Source organism: Crassostrea angulata, chromosome 10, assembly GCF_025612915.1.
Source record: "Crassostrea angulata isolate pt1a10 chromosome 10, ASM2561291v2, whole genome shotgun sequence".
NCBI classification, from domain to species: Eukaryota; Metazoa; Mollusca; class Bivalvia; order Ostreida; family Ostreidae; genus Magallana; species Magallana angulata.
Window position 1 is genome coordinate 24844376 of NC_069120.1, and position 18924 is coordinate 24863299.

At 33.6% G+C, this 18924-nt stretch overlaps 1 protein-coding gene across 1 annotated transcript in view; it reads left to right on the plus strand.

Annotated features, from left to right (window-relative positions):
• Nucleotides 1-18222: 18222 nt before the first annotated feature.
• Nucleotides 18223-18924, plus strand: part of LOC128165078 (tolloid-like protein 1) — a 29472-nt gene continuing 28770 nt past the window's right edge. Inside the window, exon 1 of the mRNA XM_052829286.1 lies at nucleotides 18223-18501. Within this exon, the coding sequence (XP_052685246.1) occupies nucleotides 18421-18501 (81 nt within the window). The 5' untranslated portion in view covers nucleotides 18223-18420. The remainder of the gene's footprint in view (nucleotides 18502-18924) is intronic.

An 18924-nucleotide genomic window follows, 5' to 3' on the forward strand; every position in this document is an offset into this window, starting at 1 on the left:
ATTCTTTAAAATTTGTGCAAGATAGTTTTATATGTTATATGATTATAATCGCATGGAAATCATTAGAAATATTGTTAATTTCAAGATATTTTCGCAGCTTAATTTTATCCTAAATTTCCAATTTTTAATACATTTTATGTATGCTAAGGGGAAATAACCCTTTTTCGTACCTTTCTCTTATATATAGTTGTATGTTTAAATGCTATACATTTCTTATCCCAACAATTAATTTTAAAATGTGCTTGTAGTTTTAGTTTTCTGACACATTTGACAATTATATTAAATAAAATAAACTAGTTTCTGCCTACCAAATTTTTACTTTTGACAAAAATATGCCGTTTGTGATGCTTAAATGTGCTTTAGTATATGTATCATATATCTGACATCTGTGTGATGACATGTATATTTTTTCTTAAAATTGATGAAATCTAAGTCCATTAAGTTAATTCAGTTCAGTTTTTTAACTTTCATCAGAGAACTTTACGAGTATGAATTTACATTAAGTATTTAAGGATCAAATTCATGCTAAATAAAGAACAAATCTTAACGTTTTGTTTCTTGTACACACAAACACATGTACAGATTGACACAAACTACATCTTCGCTAGCGAAGATGCACAAACTATATCAATTTGAAGATCGCACACACTCCGTCGAGCAATATTTCGTCCCTCAGGGGCTAATATAATCAATGTTGCCCTCAGCTCCGGTCAATATTTGTATAATATTCATTCTTTCACCACAGGTCGTGCTACATAAGCTTCGCGAAGCTCGTGTATCACGACCTCTGGTGAGAGAAATTTTTTTTAGGTTGAAGGTTTCGACCAATCGATAAACGGGTCGCGAAGAATTCAGTCTTGTTTTAGTTTCTACGCAGCTATTAATTACAACCATTTCCGTAATATATAGAGGGAATAATATTTGGTGGATGTAAATATTGTTATGTAACAGTTAAATCAATCAATGGAATGTGGCTTTGCGTCTCATCCAATATTTTATGCAAAAAACCTCGTCAAAGTTTTCATTCTCACCTTTCACCTTTTCATAAAAAAATCTTCACTGCATGCGCCCTTGTTCACTTTCAGTGTTTCGTTGCTATCTAATTTTTAACGGTTTCTCTCTCTCCTCCGTAGATGTTTGAGCAAATCTCGACATTGCCATTCAGCCATTTTATTACAAAAAGAGGTCATTTCAAAGGGCAACTACTCTGATTTAAAAAAGTTATTTCAAAGGGCAACTACTGCAAATAAAAATAAAGTTAACGCAGTTTCTATTTTGAAACTGAACAGTAACCTACTTATTTTACAACGCTTGATAAACAAGTTCTAGATATCTCTCGTTGGCACTGATGTTATTTTCCGACAAATATCCAAAACATAAGACGTGTTTATTTTTTTTTTTTTTCGTAATGCATCGTGCGTGTACGAAGTATGTGTATGCAGTGTAGAATTCAAGAAGTTTTTTGATGAGTTGGAATAATTAACATATCGCTGGGTTTAAGCATTTAGATCTAATAAAAAAGGAAATGAGAATACTTTTTTTTCTCTCGTTTTCACATAGTTTTGATTTCCAAAGGTCTTGTCAAAGTTTAAATAGTTTCTTGATTATAATTTTTTTCTTTTGTCATAATCTTATGTAGTTTTACATGTAAAGAACAACTCGGGCCACACCAAGATACGTTCTTGTCCGTATGACCCCGTGCGCTCGTATTTTATAAAAACATAGTAATACACTATATTTTTAATTTCTCGCATCCAGTAAATTCTGCGCTGTTTTCTGTTCTATTATCGCTCTATTTTTTGTATTTTGAATAATTTTAATATATAAATAAGAAACAAGTAGATAAAATATGACCGTCCACACAAATTTATTTATGTGCTGCATAAAAATTATGCCGACAATAAGAAAACAATTTTTCTTATTTAATCGCTCGCCCACTTGTACATTTTTCATTGGACGCCCGACGAACAAGAAATTATATTGGTGTGGTCTCGGAAGATTTAAATTATCCATAAACTGCATCGCTTGACAACTGCCTTTTCCTTTTTAGCTCACCGAGACGAAGTCAAGGGGAGCTTATGCTATACCCCCGGCGTCGGCGTCGGTGTCAGCGTCCGGACCTGGTTAAAGTTTCTGTTGCAGGTCCTGTATCTAAGTTATAACTTGTCCTATCTTCACCAAACTTGCATGGATGATGCATCTGGACCTACTTATGGACTTGAAAGACTTGGATGCTGAATCTGGGTCCTAAATTTCAGATGCTGGAGGAGGTTAAGGTTTTTGGAGCAGGTTAAAGTTTTTGTTGCAGGTGCCCTTTGATAGCAATATCGAAGTAACTGTTGGTCCTAACTTCACCAAACTTGCATGGATGGTGTGTCTTATGATACTAATGCACCAGACAGGCTTGAATGCTGAATCTGAGCTGTAGGTTTCGGATGCTGGAGGAGGTTAAGGTTTTTAGAGATGGTTAAAGTTCTTGTTGCAGGTGCCATCTGATGATGATATCTTAGTTACTACTGGTCCTAACTTCACCAAACTTGTATGGATGGTGCGTCTTATGATACAGATGAACCTGACAGGCTTGAATGCTGAATCTAAGTCATAGGTTTCGGATGCTGGATAACGTTCAGTTTTTTTGAATAGGTCACTTGTTTAATAGATAATAGTACTATTTCTTGCATAGTTGAGTAAACTATAATATCGTATGATACAATATGATATAATATACACTATTGTATCATACGATACAATATTATATATTGCAATATCATATGTAACAGTATCATATGATAATATAATAAATAAATGATACAATATCATATTTTACAATATTGTATCATAATATACACTACTATACATAACAATATCATGATACAATATCATATCATTAAATATAAAAAAAAAATTGATACAATATCATATCGTATCATAAAAGTTTTTACAATATAACATGTGATATTATATTGTACCATATTAAACAATAGTGTAACATATTATACAATACTTTATCATAGTGTTGTAAGTTTGATAGGATGCAATATTGTATTGTATATTATTGTATTGATAAACATTGTATCTTATAATACAGTATGAAATGATGATATGATTATCATACAATTTTTTAACAGATGATATACGATATGATGCAATATTGTATTGTATATTATTGTATTGATAAACATTGTATCTTATAATACAGTATGAAACGATGATATGATTATCATACAATTTTTTAACAAATGATATACGATATTGTGTCAGAACAGTATCCATGAATATCCAAGATTACAAAGTATAATTTTCATATAATATGATAAAGGTGGTCTCATAAATGTGATGCCTCAAAAAGGTGATGCCTCGTCTCGGTGAGCTTTGTAATCAGTGATTACCTATGTTTTGTGTATGCAGTAAATTTTCTTCTTATTTGGTACATAGGGCTATGCCAAAAACGAAAATGATTTATACGTATAAAATGCCAAAAACGAAAATGATTTATACGTATATATTGATAATGGAGATCACTGTATAACATATTTCAACTGGCGCCAATTGCATGTGCTTATAAACAAACAAGATGTGAAAAAAGGATACGTTAATTATGTTTATCAAAAACAATATGATCTTTTAGAACATCAGTAATTTATATATATTTTTTTTCAAAGAGCATTAAGTGTCTCAATAAGAAAAAAATGTTGATGTACCTTCATAACGCACTTTGAAAAAACAATTCAAAGTGCGTTAACCCAGTCTTAGATTTAACCTTCTTTGAAAAATTTTATCAAAGTGCGTTGATTTGGTCCCAAATTTAACGCACTTAATTTTTTTCAAATTGCGTATTTTTTTCAAAGTGCGTTGCCACAATTTCCCAACTTGTACAGTGTATGTGTAGATATGATCATGCACGTGTGTAATTGCTTTAAATATTTAGATTTTAAATGACGAATTAATAAAAATAAATGAGATAATTGTGTTCCATTTTGATAATCCAACTTAAAAGTAATTATCGTGTTAAATTAATATTGAACGTATTAATCAAATAAATCTTTAAATGTATATGTATCCAGTGCAACTATACCAGTATACTTTTGTTCATGCGCTATGCTTATACTCTGATATGTGAATATGTGGAAATTTTCAAATCCCTTAAAAAAAAAATAATCATATACCCATAACTCTGATGTCACCCATTATGAAGTCATTTTTTTTTTTACATGTACAACAAAAATTTTTCGATTATATCTACGCAGGATAGATAAGGCTACACATCCTTTTGAAATGCTAATGAAGGGATAATGAGTTATGACGTCATAATATAAGCCCCGCCTCTGTATTTCCATATATAGAAAATATACCGAAAACAGCAGTTTAAGCAAAAAATACGGCTGATTTAATACTGCAATAGAAAAATATAACTACGAATCATTCATGTGTGTTTTGATAAGTTTACAACAATCAGAATATACGAAGAATTTCCATACCGCATCTGTCGTATGGGTGTGAATCTGCGTCCCAAAAGCGCTCGTCAGACGATGTAAACACGTGTAGCTGGTATTCCCGATGATGGCGATTTTTTGATGATTTATCAGGTATGTAGAATAGATATACACTGATTTGTAATGTACCAGATAGCTTAATAACTATTTTATAGTGATTCTATACTGTTGATGCATTTCTGATCGACTTAATTTGTTGTTTCGTTCAAAACATGAGGAGAGACTGCATTGTTTACATTTAGGCCTATACAAAGTAGGCTACATGTAGCTTTAAATTTATTGCCAGTCCGTTAAATTGTTGATCATTTTCACCAATCGACACGAATCAGTTCATAGTACTTGTACTGACAATATTTAGCTTTACACAACTGTTAGTTTTTTTTTCAATTTGTAAGTAAACAATACCACTACAGCACAAAGACTGTGAAAACAGCTGAGGCCTAAAAAAAAAATAGGTTTGTTTCCGCTTTCCCGACCGACCCTAACTTAAACCCGCCGACCCAAATTTTTTTTTTGAGTTTTTTCGTAAATTTCCGTTTTTATCCGTTTTTTGTTAAAATTTCGTTTTTATCCGATTTAAAAATTTATAAAACCTATGTCATCAGTGTTGTGTAGATGTTTGTTATTTACAAATGGCAGCACATGTCGTGCCAGTTGAGCTCGAGAAATGTTCCCATCAGCCGGCAGCCAAGGAAAAAGTTCATCAGATCATTTAAAAAATGACAACAAATACTTGGTTGTTTTTTATCTTACCCAGTTTAATAGATAAATGGTTTAATAACCACAACTGAACAGATGGAGAGGAAAAAAAAAAGATTAAAAAAAAAAAAAAAAGCCGACCTACCGACCCTAATTTTTTTCAGCCTGAAAGCGGAAACAAACCTATTTTTTTTTTAGGCCTGATTTGATTTTCTGAAAATCGGTAACGTTACAGTACAGGCTAAAAGATGCTGATTTCATTTTCTGGAAATTGATGAACAGCTGATCAATAACACCTTTCAACTGTGTTCAATATTCTTCCAAGACAGTTCATTTATATTTTTTGCACATTCATCCAGTTGATATAAGATGTTTATGCACATTAATTCTTAATTATTACTAGTTAGTATTTAGAACTCAGTATATTACTATGTATCATAACACTGTTTGAAATCTTGTCACCTGGGTTCATACTTACATATGTATGATGCTGTATTATTGGTAATAAAAAAAACCCCAAATAATAATAAATAAATGACTGCATGTCTCCATCTGATTTTCTCAAAATGAGGAATCTACATTCATGGTCATATGATACTATATATGGAATTGTTTGTGTAGAATGTGTATGTGTAACTTTCAAATAATATTTGAAGTGTAGGTCATTTTACCCATCCATGCAAAATATATGTAGACCTTTCACAAAAATGTTCAAATTATTGTTGACATGTTCTTATGTGCATGTAAATTAAATTGTATGACTTAATTCCCATAATAATTTTTTTGTTTTTTGCAGAGTAATTTGAAAAGTGTCACACTTATTTGAGAAAAAAAAGGCTTGAAGAAAATGTAAGTAAATAACATACATGTATACATGCACAATCATTTATCATTGAAATAATGAAAAATCTGATCATTCTATGAAACAATTCAATTAGAAAAAGCATTTCCATGTTTGTATGGTTTCATGTTTTAATATGATTGATAGAAACCTATTTCATTTATAAATTTACAATTTTGAATAGTTCATGTTTACAAATTGCTCATCAACATATTAACAATACATTGGAATGTTTTCACATTGACCGCACCAGCATTATAATATCAATCTTGTATAAAATCAGTTAAGAGAGAGAGAGAGAGAGAGAGAGAGAGAGAGAGAGAGAGAGAGAAAAGTGCACTTTTAAGGTCATGCTGGGTAAAATAAAGAGGTGCAATTAAACTATCATGCACATATCAGGGGTAAGGATGCTAATAATTTCAAATCGATCAAACTGATAAGATATTTCAAAGCTGTATTTAAATTTTTGTCCAAAATTTAAATGCACATCAAAACATAATGAAATGTTTATCAAGATAAACAATTCCATTTATTGTCTAACAAATTGTAGAAAATACTCCATTTCAGTCTTTCCGCCATTTTGCATGATTACAAGTTAAACTTACTGAAATATGTATAATTTTCATTTTAGCTGGTACCTGCTTTGTTTTGGGATTTACTGGTACATAAATGATGTTCTTATTGGTGACAATTTACCTGCACACTTATACTGGGGTCATATAAAAGATGAAATGATAAGAAAAACCTGAACTTTAAGAACAGGAAGACTGTGTTTTTGAAGAGGGGAGAGGAGCAGAACGAAGAAGCCATACAATAAACACATTGACATCATATAAATAAATTGCAATTTTGAGTTTGCATGCATATGTCAGGTTTAAATGATGTCACAGAATTTTTTATTAAGAAATGTATTTTATCTTCTTGAATCAATAAAACTAATGAACCAAATATAATTGTTTTTGTATTGATTACATAATTTTGTTTGAGAAGTGAAAGGAGACATTTACTTAAGTTAATATATTAAATTTCTATATGCTGCATGTATTTAGGATGTAAATGGGTGGGAGAGAGAGTCTCTGATATAGGAGAATTCAGACTTATTTAAATTCTATATATTGATATACCTACCAAAATGTATTTGATCGCCCTTGTCGCAGGATTTACACAACCTCTTTTCTTTCTCAGTAATGAGAAATTAGCAATTAAAATTTATTTTGTTAATGAATAGATATGCTAACCCCCCCCCCTTAATCGTTCTGCATGTCTTGAATAAAAATAAAAGTAAATTTTAATTGTTGTTAAAATTAAAAGTGTAACATGTGTAACACAAAGGTGAATACTGTTGATTTGTTTTATAATATGGGGGATGAGAAAAGGCTACATACATGTACATGGGCAGATCTACATTTTTAGTCCCCGTGGAAAATTTGAATTTAATTCACAATTTATATAGTAAAACACCATGGTACCTGGCCCCTGGCAAACTGAATAAAGTTACACCTTTGAACCCCCCTCCCCAAAATAATATTTACAGACCCAAGCAGTGCTATAGAATATGCAGTCATTGGGCAAAGGCAGCATATGCATTCATTTGGCATTTAATCATTGTGAAAAAAAAACCATATCTTATTTTTTAATATATATTATCCGGGACGTATATATACTCTGATATCATGATGCCAATTTAGATAATTGTGTACAGTGAGCTCTTATATAGTTTTCTCAAATTCCTAGAAAATATTAAGAACTCATTAACTCCGCAAATGTGGTTAACCAAGAAAACTGATACACAGCGGTTTTTTGTTTACATCCATGATGCGACAGAGGAAATGCGGGTGATTCGTCGTAACCTTCTTGTCTCTTTTAGAATAAATGAAACATAAACACCATGTTTAAATAACCATTTACATAATGTAATGTTGAAACATTTCTTAAAATTAATTCGGATTAGGTGATAAAATGACATCGCGCCAATATCAGAAGAGTTATCGCTCAAAGAGTTACCTCCCCTTTTGGGATTACTTGTGCGTTTGAAATGTGTATTGATTTGAGAGACCTTCCAGATTGAGAAATAAAATGCAAAAGTCCAAGTGCAAGACGGCAATGAATATTTCTAAACTTCATATGATTTTCTTCCCCTTTACGAGTTCTTTATGAAAACTGATGCTCATTTGTTGAGAGATGAAGGTTTACTTTGTTATTTTAATCCAAATATACATAAATGCACTATTTTAGGAACAAGTAGCCAGTTTTTTAAGATATTTTCATAACAAGTAAATTTTACAACTGAATGAGCATTGATTTCTGTGATGTATGGATAATTTTGAATATGTTGCCATATTACTTACTCTAAACTTTCTTTGCCTTGCACTTGAACTTTTTGTTTCAATTTAGCATTGACGTTCTTTGTCTAAAAGAAGCCCACGTGACCCTAAAAAGTCACGTGACCGTCAAATTTAGACATGGTCAAGTTAAGGTGACCCATATCTTTACAAAAACACCCAAAATAGTGTTGAACTATTCATTATGCAGAAATTAATAAACAAAAGCAAAACGACCTCCTTTTACTGCTGTTTAAAAGCAAAATGTTGCCTTAACTGTCCTGCGTAATTATGACAGTTGTAAAACATTCCACCTGCTCATATATGTGTTACTAAAAATACTGATCAATATTTTTTACACAGGAAACCTTTGATATTTTCTCGTATTTTTAAAGAGGGGGATTTTAATGACATATAGAAGAAATGTAATATTCGAGTGAAAGTGGTTGTCAGATCGGGGGAGGTGGTCAAATCTTGTTTAAATTATTCAATAATTTGAAAATAAATATGAATTTTGTTTTATATTTACTTCGAATATCATAAAGAATATCTGTATGTAATTATTGCGACTTAAATATTGCGACATCTGAAGTGCGCTAAATAATTTGTTAATGTAAACATATATATGTAATTGCAAATGTATTTACAGTATAGTGCTTGTAATGTATACGCATAAAAATACCCTCACCGAAAAAAATAATTAATAAATAATAATAATTAATGGTTATTATTGATTTTACGCTGAATTTAGCATTACATTCAATATTCTAATACGTAATCAATTTACTGATTGTGTGATCTGAGTTTCTTTATTTACCAAATGTTGATGACAGGCACGTGATATCTTGTGTAGGGGATCATATCCCTTTTCCCCGGGCTCTGAAACATCTAAATTGTCACTGCAATGAAGAAACTGCAGGATGGCCTGGAAACGATTCCTTGATATAATTTTGCAAAAGTTTGGCGTTTCAAAAAACCACGCACGGGGGTTCGATTCCCAGTACGACTCAAATGTCGGCTTTTTAGCTCACCTGAGCTGAAAGCTCAAGTGAGCTATTCTGATCACATTTTGTCCGTCGTCCGTCTGTCCGTCTGTAAACTTTTTACATTTTGAACTTCTTCTCTAAAACCGCTTATCCAATTTCAACCAAATTTGGCACAAAGCATCCTTATGGGAGGGCGAATATAAATTGCAGAAATAAAAGTCAGATCTGTATTCAAAGCGGAGAAAACCTTGAAACTGTAGAAAAAGGGGGGTGCATGTTTAAAAATCTTCTTCTCAAGAACTACCGAGTTCAATTCAACGTAGTTTAGCATCAATTATCCTTATGGGAAGGAAAATATAAATTGCAAAAATTAAGTGCTAATTCTGTTTCAAATCTGAGTTATTACGAAAATAATAATAAAGGAAAGGCGTGTTTCAATCAGTTTAATAGCTTCGGGCTCGGCATACGGTAAAATGGGTAGGCAAGACGTGGCCTGAGCAAAACAAAAGATTGGCAGGTATTAATCCGCCAATCTCATTAAAATTTCGGGATATTTGATGGACCAGTATATTTGTATTCGCTGTAAATATTGCTGCAAAATAATGCGTATTTGGAATTGACGATTGCCGATCTGCCCCGGCTTTTATTTTGCCACGGCCCGGGTTTGCATACCCATTTTACCAAAACTCGTATTCCATACTTCTAAAACGAGGTTCTTTGTTTAAAGCAGCCATGACATTATACGAAAAAGGGTCGATCTGACTATGATGAATTTGCTTGCTATGCAACCGTTCACGTACGAAGGGAAATTGTTGAAACATGCAAAATATATTGGTGCCGATTTTGTGAAGTAAATTAAGGCTAAATATTTCTATGCGTTGACAGTTTTCACACATGACGTTGGTGTTAGCTTGTTCTGATTTTCGTTTCGTTTTCATTATTTATGCTTTGTAACTTGGGAACTATCGTCTGTATTTCGTGATTTTTACGTATCAAATCAAACAAAGACTTCGGTAAATCAAACAATTAACTGTTTATACCTGCACAAATTAAGCAAAATCTGATGTAGGGATACTGAAATACAATTCATTCTATCGGTAATTCGGCATTATCTTTTGCGTAATGGTAGATTACTGCAATAGGTTTTGTTGAGATGCTCGGCATTTTCTGAAGTTTATTCAGTTTAAATAGAGTTTGATATCGCTGACGAAATATGTAGGTATATACATGTATATATATATGATTCATTTCGAAAAAATAAATTGTGTTCTTTATTTGTTATACATGTAGTGCATGTTTCTTGTGTTTAATTGTTTACAATTTCTATTTACTAACCATATTTGAGTGTTAAGCTTCGAATTATAAGCAAGATACAGAGATTTGCTCACAATTCAATGTTTGTACACAGATCTTTAAAGCTAAAGATTAAAAAAGTAAAAAAATTGTCAATATTTATTACGAAAATTTTCAAAGTCTGTTCTTCCAGAAACCAACTTATTGAATTGTAAACTTAAACTTTTTAGCTCACCTGAGGGTGGGGCCACAATGGGGGTCGAAGTGTAACAAATGAATATATAGAGTAAATCTTTAAAAATCTTCTTCTCAGAAACTAATCGGCCAGGAAAGTTGAAACTTGTGTGGCAGCATCCTCAGGTAGTGTAGATTCAAAGTTGTGAAAATAATGACCCCCGGGGGTAGGGTGGGGCCACAATGGGGGTCGAAGTTTAACATATGAATATAAAAAGTAAATCTTTAAAAATCTGTTCTCAGAAACTAATCGGCCAGGAAAGCTGAGACTTGTGTGGAAGCATCCTCAGGTAGTTTAGATTCAAAGTTGTGAAAATCATTGCCCCGGGGGTAGGGTGGGGCCACAATGGGGGATCAAAGTTTTACAAAGGAATATATACAGTAAATCTTTAAAAATCTTCTTCTCAGAAACTAATCAGCCAGGAAAGCTGAACTTGTGTGGATGCATCCTCAGGTAGTGTAAATTTCAAAGTTGTGAAAATCATGACCCCCGGGGGTATGGTGGGGCCACAATGGGGGATCAAAGTTTAACATAGGAGTATATACAGTAAATCTTTAAAAATCTTCTTCTCAGAAACTAATCCGCCGGCAAAGCTGAAACTTGTGTGGAAGCATCCTCAGGTAGTGTAAATTCAAATTTGTGAAAACATGACCCCTGGGGGTAGGTTTGGGCCACAATGGGAGGTCGATGTTTTACATAGGAATAAACAGAGTAAATCTTTAAAAATCTTCTTCTCATAAACTAATCAGCCAGGAAAGCTGAAACTAGTGTGAAAGCATCCTCAGTTAGTGTAGATTCAAAGTTGTGAAAATAATGATCCCCAGGGGTAGGGTGGGGCCACAATGGGGGGGGGGGGTCAAAGTTTAGCAAAGGAATATATAGGGTAAATCTTTAAAAATCTTCTCAGAAACTAATCAGCCATTCTTTATAATTGTTATGACTTTGGTCCCAGGACAATTCTTTGGCCTCACGAGAAGGTTCAGAGTTTGATGTACGTTTATATCCCATATATAAACTATTGTTAGGGATCTTTTTAAGAACTGCAATACTCAACATATGATATGACTATAAAATCATCCTGTTAGAAAAGGGACTAATGATTATAAACATAAGAATATCCAGGGGAAAATGGATTTTATTTATACAGGATCTACATGTATTATTGTACATTGTCCAGATAGTTTGTATCATGACTCCATTGAGCTGATTTTATCATACCTATTGTTCCTCAGGTGAGCGATGTGGCCCATGGGCCTCTTGTTTACAAGTCCCATGCTCAACACTATTCCAACAAGAAATCATCTTGACGCAAGCGTCAAATGGGCCGCAAAAAATATAATTGTTGTATGAATCATTGGTTGTTTACATTAAAACACACCACAAAATAGAAAATAAAATTTGGTTGTACTAATTTGTATGGTAAATTTTAATATAATTTCAGCAACTTGTTTTGAAGTTTAACTTTTTACTATTATCACAAAGAATCGAGTTCGTTACTGTAAGCATTTCTAACGGTAATTGTTTGATCATTGCCATAGTATGAAGTAATGGAAAACACATTGATTTGTACAATTCAAAGTTCAACTCATCATTTTTCTCTTGGAGATTATGTATTTCAAACCAATTTGTTGGTTTTTTTTTGTTGCATTGTATTGAATGAAAACTTAATGCATTAGTTTATATGAATTTAAGAGACCACATGATAAAATAGAAATTGATTAGTTTAAATTTTCCAGTCAATTCAAATTTTCATTTCTGTCATATTTTTGCGTAAATAATTGAAATTGATGTCATTTCATGATATTTTCTACCACATTTTACATGGAAATATAATAAATACACACACAAAGTCATTTTATTTGACACGGCACACAGAAATTCAAATATATCATTTATAAAAAATTTAATGACATTCAGGTCTTTAGTATTTTAGGTCTTTAGTATGTACCGCATACCGATCCCGATGCATTGTTTTGAAAAGAATGTAAAAACTCACGAGTAAAACAAAAATTATGTGATATTTTTTAAAAGGTACATCACATATTTCTATATGCAAATTTACTTTTAATTCATAAAAAATATGCATAGTATTAATTCTATTAAAAAGAACTATCCCGCAGAAACGCAGTAACAATATTTAAATGTGTATCAAATAACGGACCGCCTTCCGGCGGCCCGTAATAAATGCAAGCAATTCGTCAATAGTCACCGGAACCCAATGGCGAAAACGAAATGTGGACCCAATATTCCTGGAGGTCTGCTTTTTTGGGGCGATTTTCTAGTCCGCATAACAATTGGTCTCTCTTACTAAAATATCTATTAGGCCTATATCCTTATCATCATCGGTATGCGAGAATTTAAGAAAATAATCCAGAATTGCCATACCAGGACTAAAGTTGACGGGCCCGGCATTTTCTGTAAAATCTGGCTCCGGCATCTGGAATGTCTGGCGGTCAACTACGCTAAACCATGGACCTCTGAAAAAACCCAGCTTCTTCGCTTTCCAAGTCGGAAACGTCTTCGTCGGATGCGTCAACGTCTGACCCAGTGTCAGAATTGCTTGCCACCGAGAATTGTTAGCGCAATAACATGACGTCATATTTTGACTTCAACTCAGGGTAAAATGACGTCAATTTAAGCTATATCATACATAAAATTTATAATATAACACAAACCTATTATTTACCATTTCTTTCTTTGGAACTTTTCCACACGTTTATATACTTTTTCAGATAAATTCTAGATAAGTATAAAAAAACCGACATTTACGTTGCTTTGGCATAACGACAGGTAACGACATTTCTGTCGCTTTGGCGTTGAAAGGGTTAATGGATGTAAATAATAGTTTACGAATGCAATTATAAGTTTATCTGTATGTAAATAAACTTTAAAAATTGCCTTTGTTGATAAATATAGATCCACATCAATAAACTATCATAATAATTAACAATAGTTAGTTACAGTATAGTTTAAAGTTGTTAATCATAGATTCACAAATCGTGAAACTATATTTATAAAAATAAACGATGTTTTGTAATTGTACAACCGATAAACCTAGTTTATTAACTGTGAACTATATTTAACTCATTTTTGTGAATATGGCATGCCATATCTGAAACATGTAAGTTATCGCGTTAATTATGGTTTATAGATATTTACAAATGGAAATAATAGGTAACGAATCGTTAATTATAGTTAACGGTTCGTAAACTATACATGTAGTTTACAGTCAATTACCCTAGTTTATTAACTGTGAAACTATTTTAAGCTAATTTTTGTGAATTTAGCGTACCATATTCAGAAGTGTTAACATAAGCCATCACTGAAAGAACAATTTGCGATTTAAAACAGTTTAAATGATAAATATAGGACGCCAAAATAGCAAAGTGAGCTAAAGATAGTTTCAAAGTCGATAAAATAGGTTTATAGGTTGTAAACTATACTTTACGGAAAGTTTACTATTATAGTTAACGACGTTAGTTAAAGCAGACATATACCCGGTATGTTTCAGAAGTGTTAACTATAATAAGCACTGAAAGTAACCGATTGCAATAGCAAAACATAGTTAAACGTTTTTACTGTCTACGTATTTTCCCGTTTTCCCGATTACGACAAAGAGCACAAGGCCGATGTGACCGGCCAACAAGGGATGCTCATTCCTCCATGGCACCTGATCCTACCTTTAATTCCTTTAAAGGTCTGTGTTTTCTGAGCTCCTATTTTGTATTTTTCATTCAATTGGACTTTTGATTTTAAACACTATTCGTTATCTCCACATTTCATGTGCTCACATCTTGAGAATTTGGCGTGCCATTAAATCTGTTACTTATTTTTATCTGGTTCCCAAGTTCTGTCTCCATTCTATCTCATTCATACGAATCATTCTTGAAGAATCCAAGTTTGGATGTTGATGATGGCAAACTTATGGATGTTCCTTGTTCTAACTTTTTGGATTTAGAAATATTGTACTCAGATGACTATGTTGACGTTATATGTAACTGGCATACTTTGAATAATGTTATTGTAACATCATGTTAGGTTGGTATGGAATGGGTCATTTGGTGTTTAATTCTTAATCTTCGATTTCACTATCTGCGAGTTGAGTGCATGTTGTGAAATGGCGTTTCGGCTCTTGAAGGAAAATGTGTGCTTGATACGATCACCTGGATCATGACAGGTGTTAGATAATTGTAGTTTCTTGTCAGATACAGTCATTTAGGGATAAACCCAAACACTGTGTCGTGTTTCTCGGAAGTTTAAATTACTACATGTAGTATCGCTATGAATTGTTTCTGTGCAACTGGAATGTATAGTTGGGACCTAAACGAGTAACTTGATAAGGACCACGCACTTGATATGTCAAACTGTCTGACTAAGGGTCGTTCGGGTATCTGTAACTAAAGCACGATCATCTTGTCTACAATCGGGAACGTTGGCTGTTGTTTCATACATACCTTAGAGTTTCTTTTGCTGTTATGGTACATCTTAACAAGGTTTGACATGAACTGTTGCATGAACAGTCCGTGGCACTTAAATACTAGTATTTTGGCTGGAGCTCAGAGGCTTGAGAAGAGAAAAAAACTAGTGACATGTAAAAATAAGGCATATTTGTATTTATAAGAACATGAAAAATATGTAGTATGATATTTAAATAAGACAACGGATTTTAAAATTTATTATACATTTGATTTATCATATTACATGTAATTAGTTTGCTGTCTCTAATCTATGTGATAAGAACAAATGAAACACACTGCCTGAGATTCGTCTGACTTTAACATTATTTATTATTAATATTATTAATTTTATAAAAGTATTTTGTAAAAAAATGATATTTTTTTTTATTGTTTTCTGTCGTGACAAGAAAATCAAAGATCTACACCTCAACCTGGATAACAAGTATTCAGCATTATATCATTTTGCATAATGGTAATATATTTAGCATGTGCTCGTGATACCAACTACCTTTGTCCTTTGTCCTTTAAGTTTTCCCGATGTTCACGAAAAGGGGCCCATAATACAAATATAGTCATCCTAAAACTTATTACATACTTAGTAATAAATACAGGTTTTTGGCATATGTGAAACAGATGACATCACACAACTCATATCGGCCTCCGGGGCTGATACAGGTTATCAGCCCTAGGGCTGATACGTATGGTGTTCCGATGGGGCCACTTCGACCTTCGCACTTTCGCCTTAAGGTCGAAGATGCGAGAGTGCGACGGCGAAGGAGCGAAAGTGCGAAGATGCAACGGCGAAGCGCGAAGATGCGATGGCGAAAGTGCAAAGGTGCGAAGGCGAAGGAGCGATACTACCATCGCTCTTTCGCCTTCGCAACTTCGCACTCTCGCCTTCGCACCTTCGCACTTTCGCCTTCGCCTTTTTTGAAAGCATTCAGAAAGTCTCGGTCGAATACATAGAATTTGATGCAGACACCGTATTCGTCAAGGTTTTCCGATTAATCCATGATATTATTGGTACGCATGCGCTAGGCCATTGTTTATAAATATTTTAATGTGTATATGAGACATATATGTTTACCATTGCTGGCTATGCCTAATCATTATATACTCCACTTAAAATGTAATGTCCGCCATAATGTATACAAATGCACTTCCACAAATACACTCCTGTCACTCCCCAGTTGTCTGTTTACCGTGGATCAAACACAGTAACGTTCTAACCATGTTTCATTATGCGACACTCCTTGCTCATGTATGGATCCAGGGGGGGGGGGGGGGGATCCGCGCCCCGGAAAATTCAATATTAAGAACTTCACACTTGCAGTAAAGGGGGAGAAAGGGTCCGGAAAATTTAATTTTATTAATTATTTATAATAAAATCTCCAAAATATGTCTCGGGACCTCCCCCTCCACCCCGACAAATATAATTATCCATCGACACCCCCCCCCCCCTAGAAAAAAAAGTTATGGATCTGCGCAGGCTGTTGACAATAATTTCTAAAAAGTTCATCGCCTTCCTCAGATGTCCTTTTATACAGCTAGAGTTGTCTTTAAACGATAGAGAGCTCCACAATTATTAAAAGGCGAAGGCGAAAGCGCGAAGATGCGAAGGCGAGAGTGCGAAGTTGCGATGGCGAAGGAGCGATAGTAGTATCGCAACTTCGCCTTCGCACTCTCGCCTTCGCATCTTAGTAGTATCGCAACTTCGCCTTCGCAACTTCGCACTCTCGCCTTCGCATATTCGAGCTTCGCCGTCGCATCTTCGCACTTTCGCTCCTTCGCCGTCGCATCTTCGCACTTTCGCCTTCGCAACTTCGCACTCTCGCACCTCGACATAAAGGCGAAAGTGCGAAGGTCGAAGTGGCCCCATCGGAACACCATAGATACGGATCCGTATCACACACCTTGCGGAACATCTCTGCCTTTTTCCGTTTCGGCATTTTTGCATGTTTACAGACGAAATGAAACATTTCTTGCAGTTGACATTTTTAAATGCAGTTAAAAACTTTAGTTTTGGAGCATTTAATTTTAATACACGAAGATATTCCGGTTCTGTAGCGACATGTTGGTAAAACAATAAGATCTCATATTTTTATTTAATACATGTACAAACTACTTTCAAATAATATTTAAAATCAATTTGTTCAAGTTGATGCCTTTTTAAATAATTTATTACTAAGTATGTAATAAATATAATAATAAATACCCTTTTTCCAGAGCACAGCCTGTATCAGCCCTCGACCAATATCATCCCTCGGGCCTTCGGCCCTCGGGCTGATATTGGAGTCTTGGGCTGATACAGGCTGTGATATGAAAAAGGGTATGTATTATTCTCGATTTATCGAACGTCATTATTTCGAATTGTTTCGTGATTCGAGATACTGAAGAGAGAGAGAGAGAGAGAGAGAGAGAGAGAGAGAGAGAGAGAGAGAGAGAGAGCTACTCCATTTTGTGAATTCGGAGATGATAATATCAAGTTTCGGGCTTTTTGTCTTTACGTTTACTTCAATCGTCATTTTTTGAATCAAACATACATTTTTGATAAATTCAGGTGTATTATCACGAGAGAGCAAGCTTTGCACATTAATCAACACGCGCTTGAATTTAATTGTAACAGAAGTTACCATCAAAATGAAAGACAGATCAATTCTGGGTTTTTTCATCATACTAAAATCATTTTGTATGTACATGTGTATACCCATATTTAAAACTGCGTAGTTACTTTGGTGAATTTATCCGGGTGTTACCTAACAATGCAAACTATGTCACATAGTAAAAGCAAAGAACCGTGGAATTTTTAAATAAAAAAAAACATTGAGAAGTGTCGAAATTGCTCTTTTGTGACGTATTTAGTGGTCGAAAATGAAACTGAATAAATATCTTGATGAATAAAAAAATATAATAATTACAATATGCAAACAGCGTAAAAATCCCCTGTACAGAAATGGTCCAGTGTTTGGGGCGACAGATGCTCTAGATTTGTCCTTCACGCTTCTTGCATGTTTTGGGACAATTGGAAAGTGACAATCTTTTGAAAACGTTAAGAGCGCTACTTAAACTACCATTATGAATGTAGTTCTGTGAAAATGTCTTCGAAATTTGTGGAATTTAGCATCTATGGAAAGTTATACTTTCTTTGGATTTTATGTTTTGTGAAATTATCCAAGGTAAGTTCCAAAAGACCTGATTAATTGATAATAAGTAATATGTTATTTTTTCTTCCTGGTAGCCTACTTTTAAGAATAATAGATACATCGATCTGAACGTGTGCCGTAAAGATTTTTTTTTTTACGTTATGATACTTTAGATTTGTTTATATTTTTGAAAAACTAAATGTATGTTACGTCTATATTACATATGAAGCAAATCAAAGCATAAGTTTAAGTATTTAAAAGAACGCTAAAAAGAATAAATCACATTCCATTGGGGTCAAAAGTCATCAAGAATTGAGGAAGTGGCACTGGGGTGGGTTTTTGAACTGAATATTGAACAGTCCTAAAACTATACTAAAGCAATAGTACATGGCGGTCAGGGTTGGTGGCGATGTTGCTACCCGAGACATGATTACCTCTATCACATTCGTCTCAGGC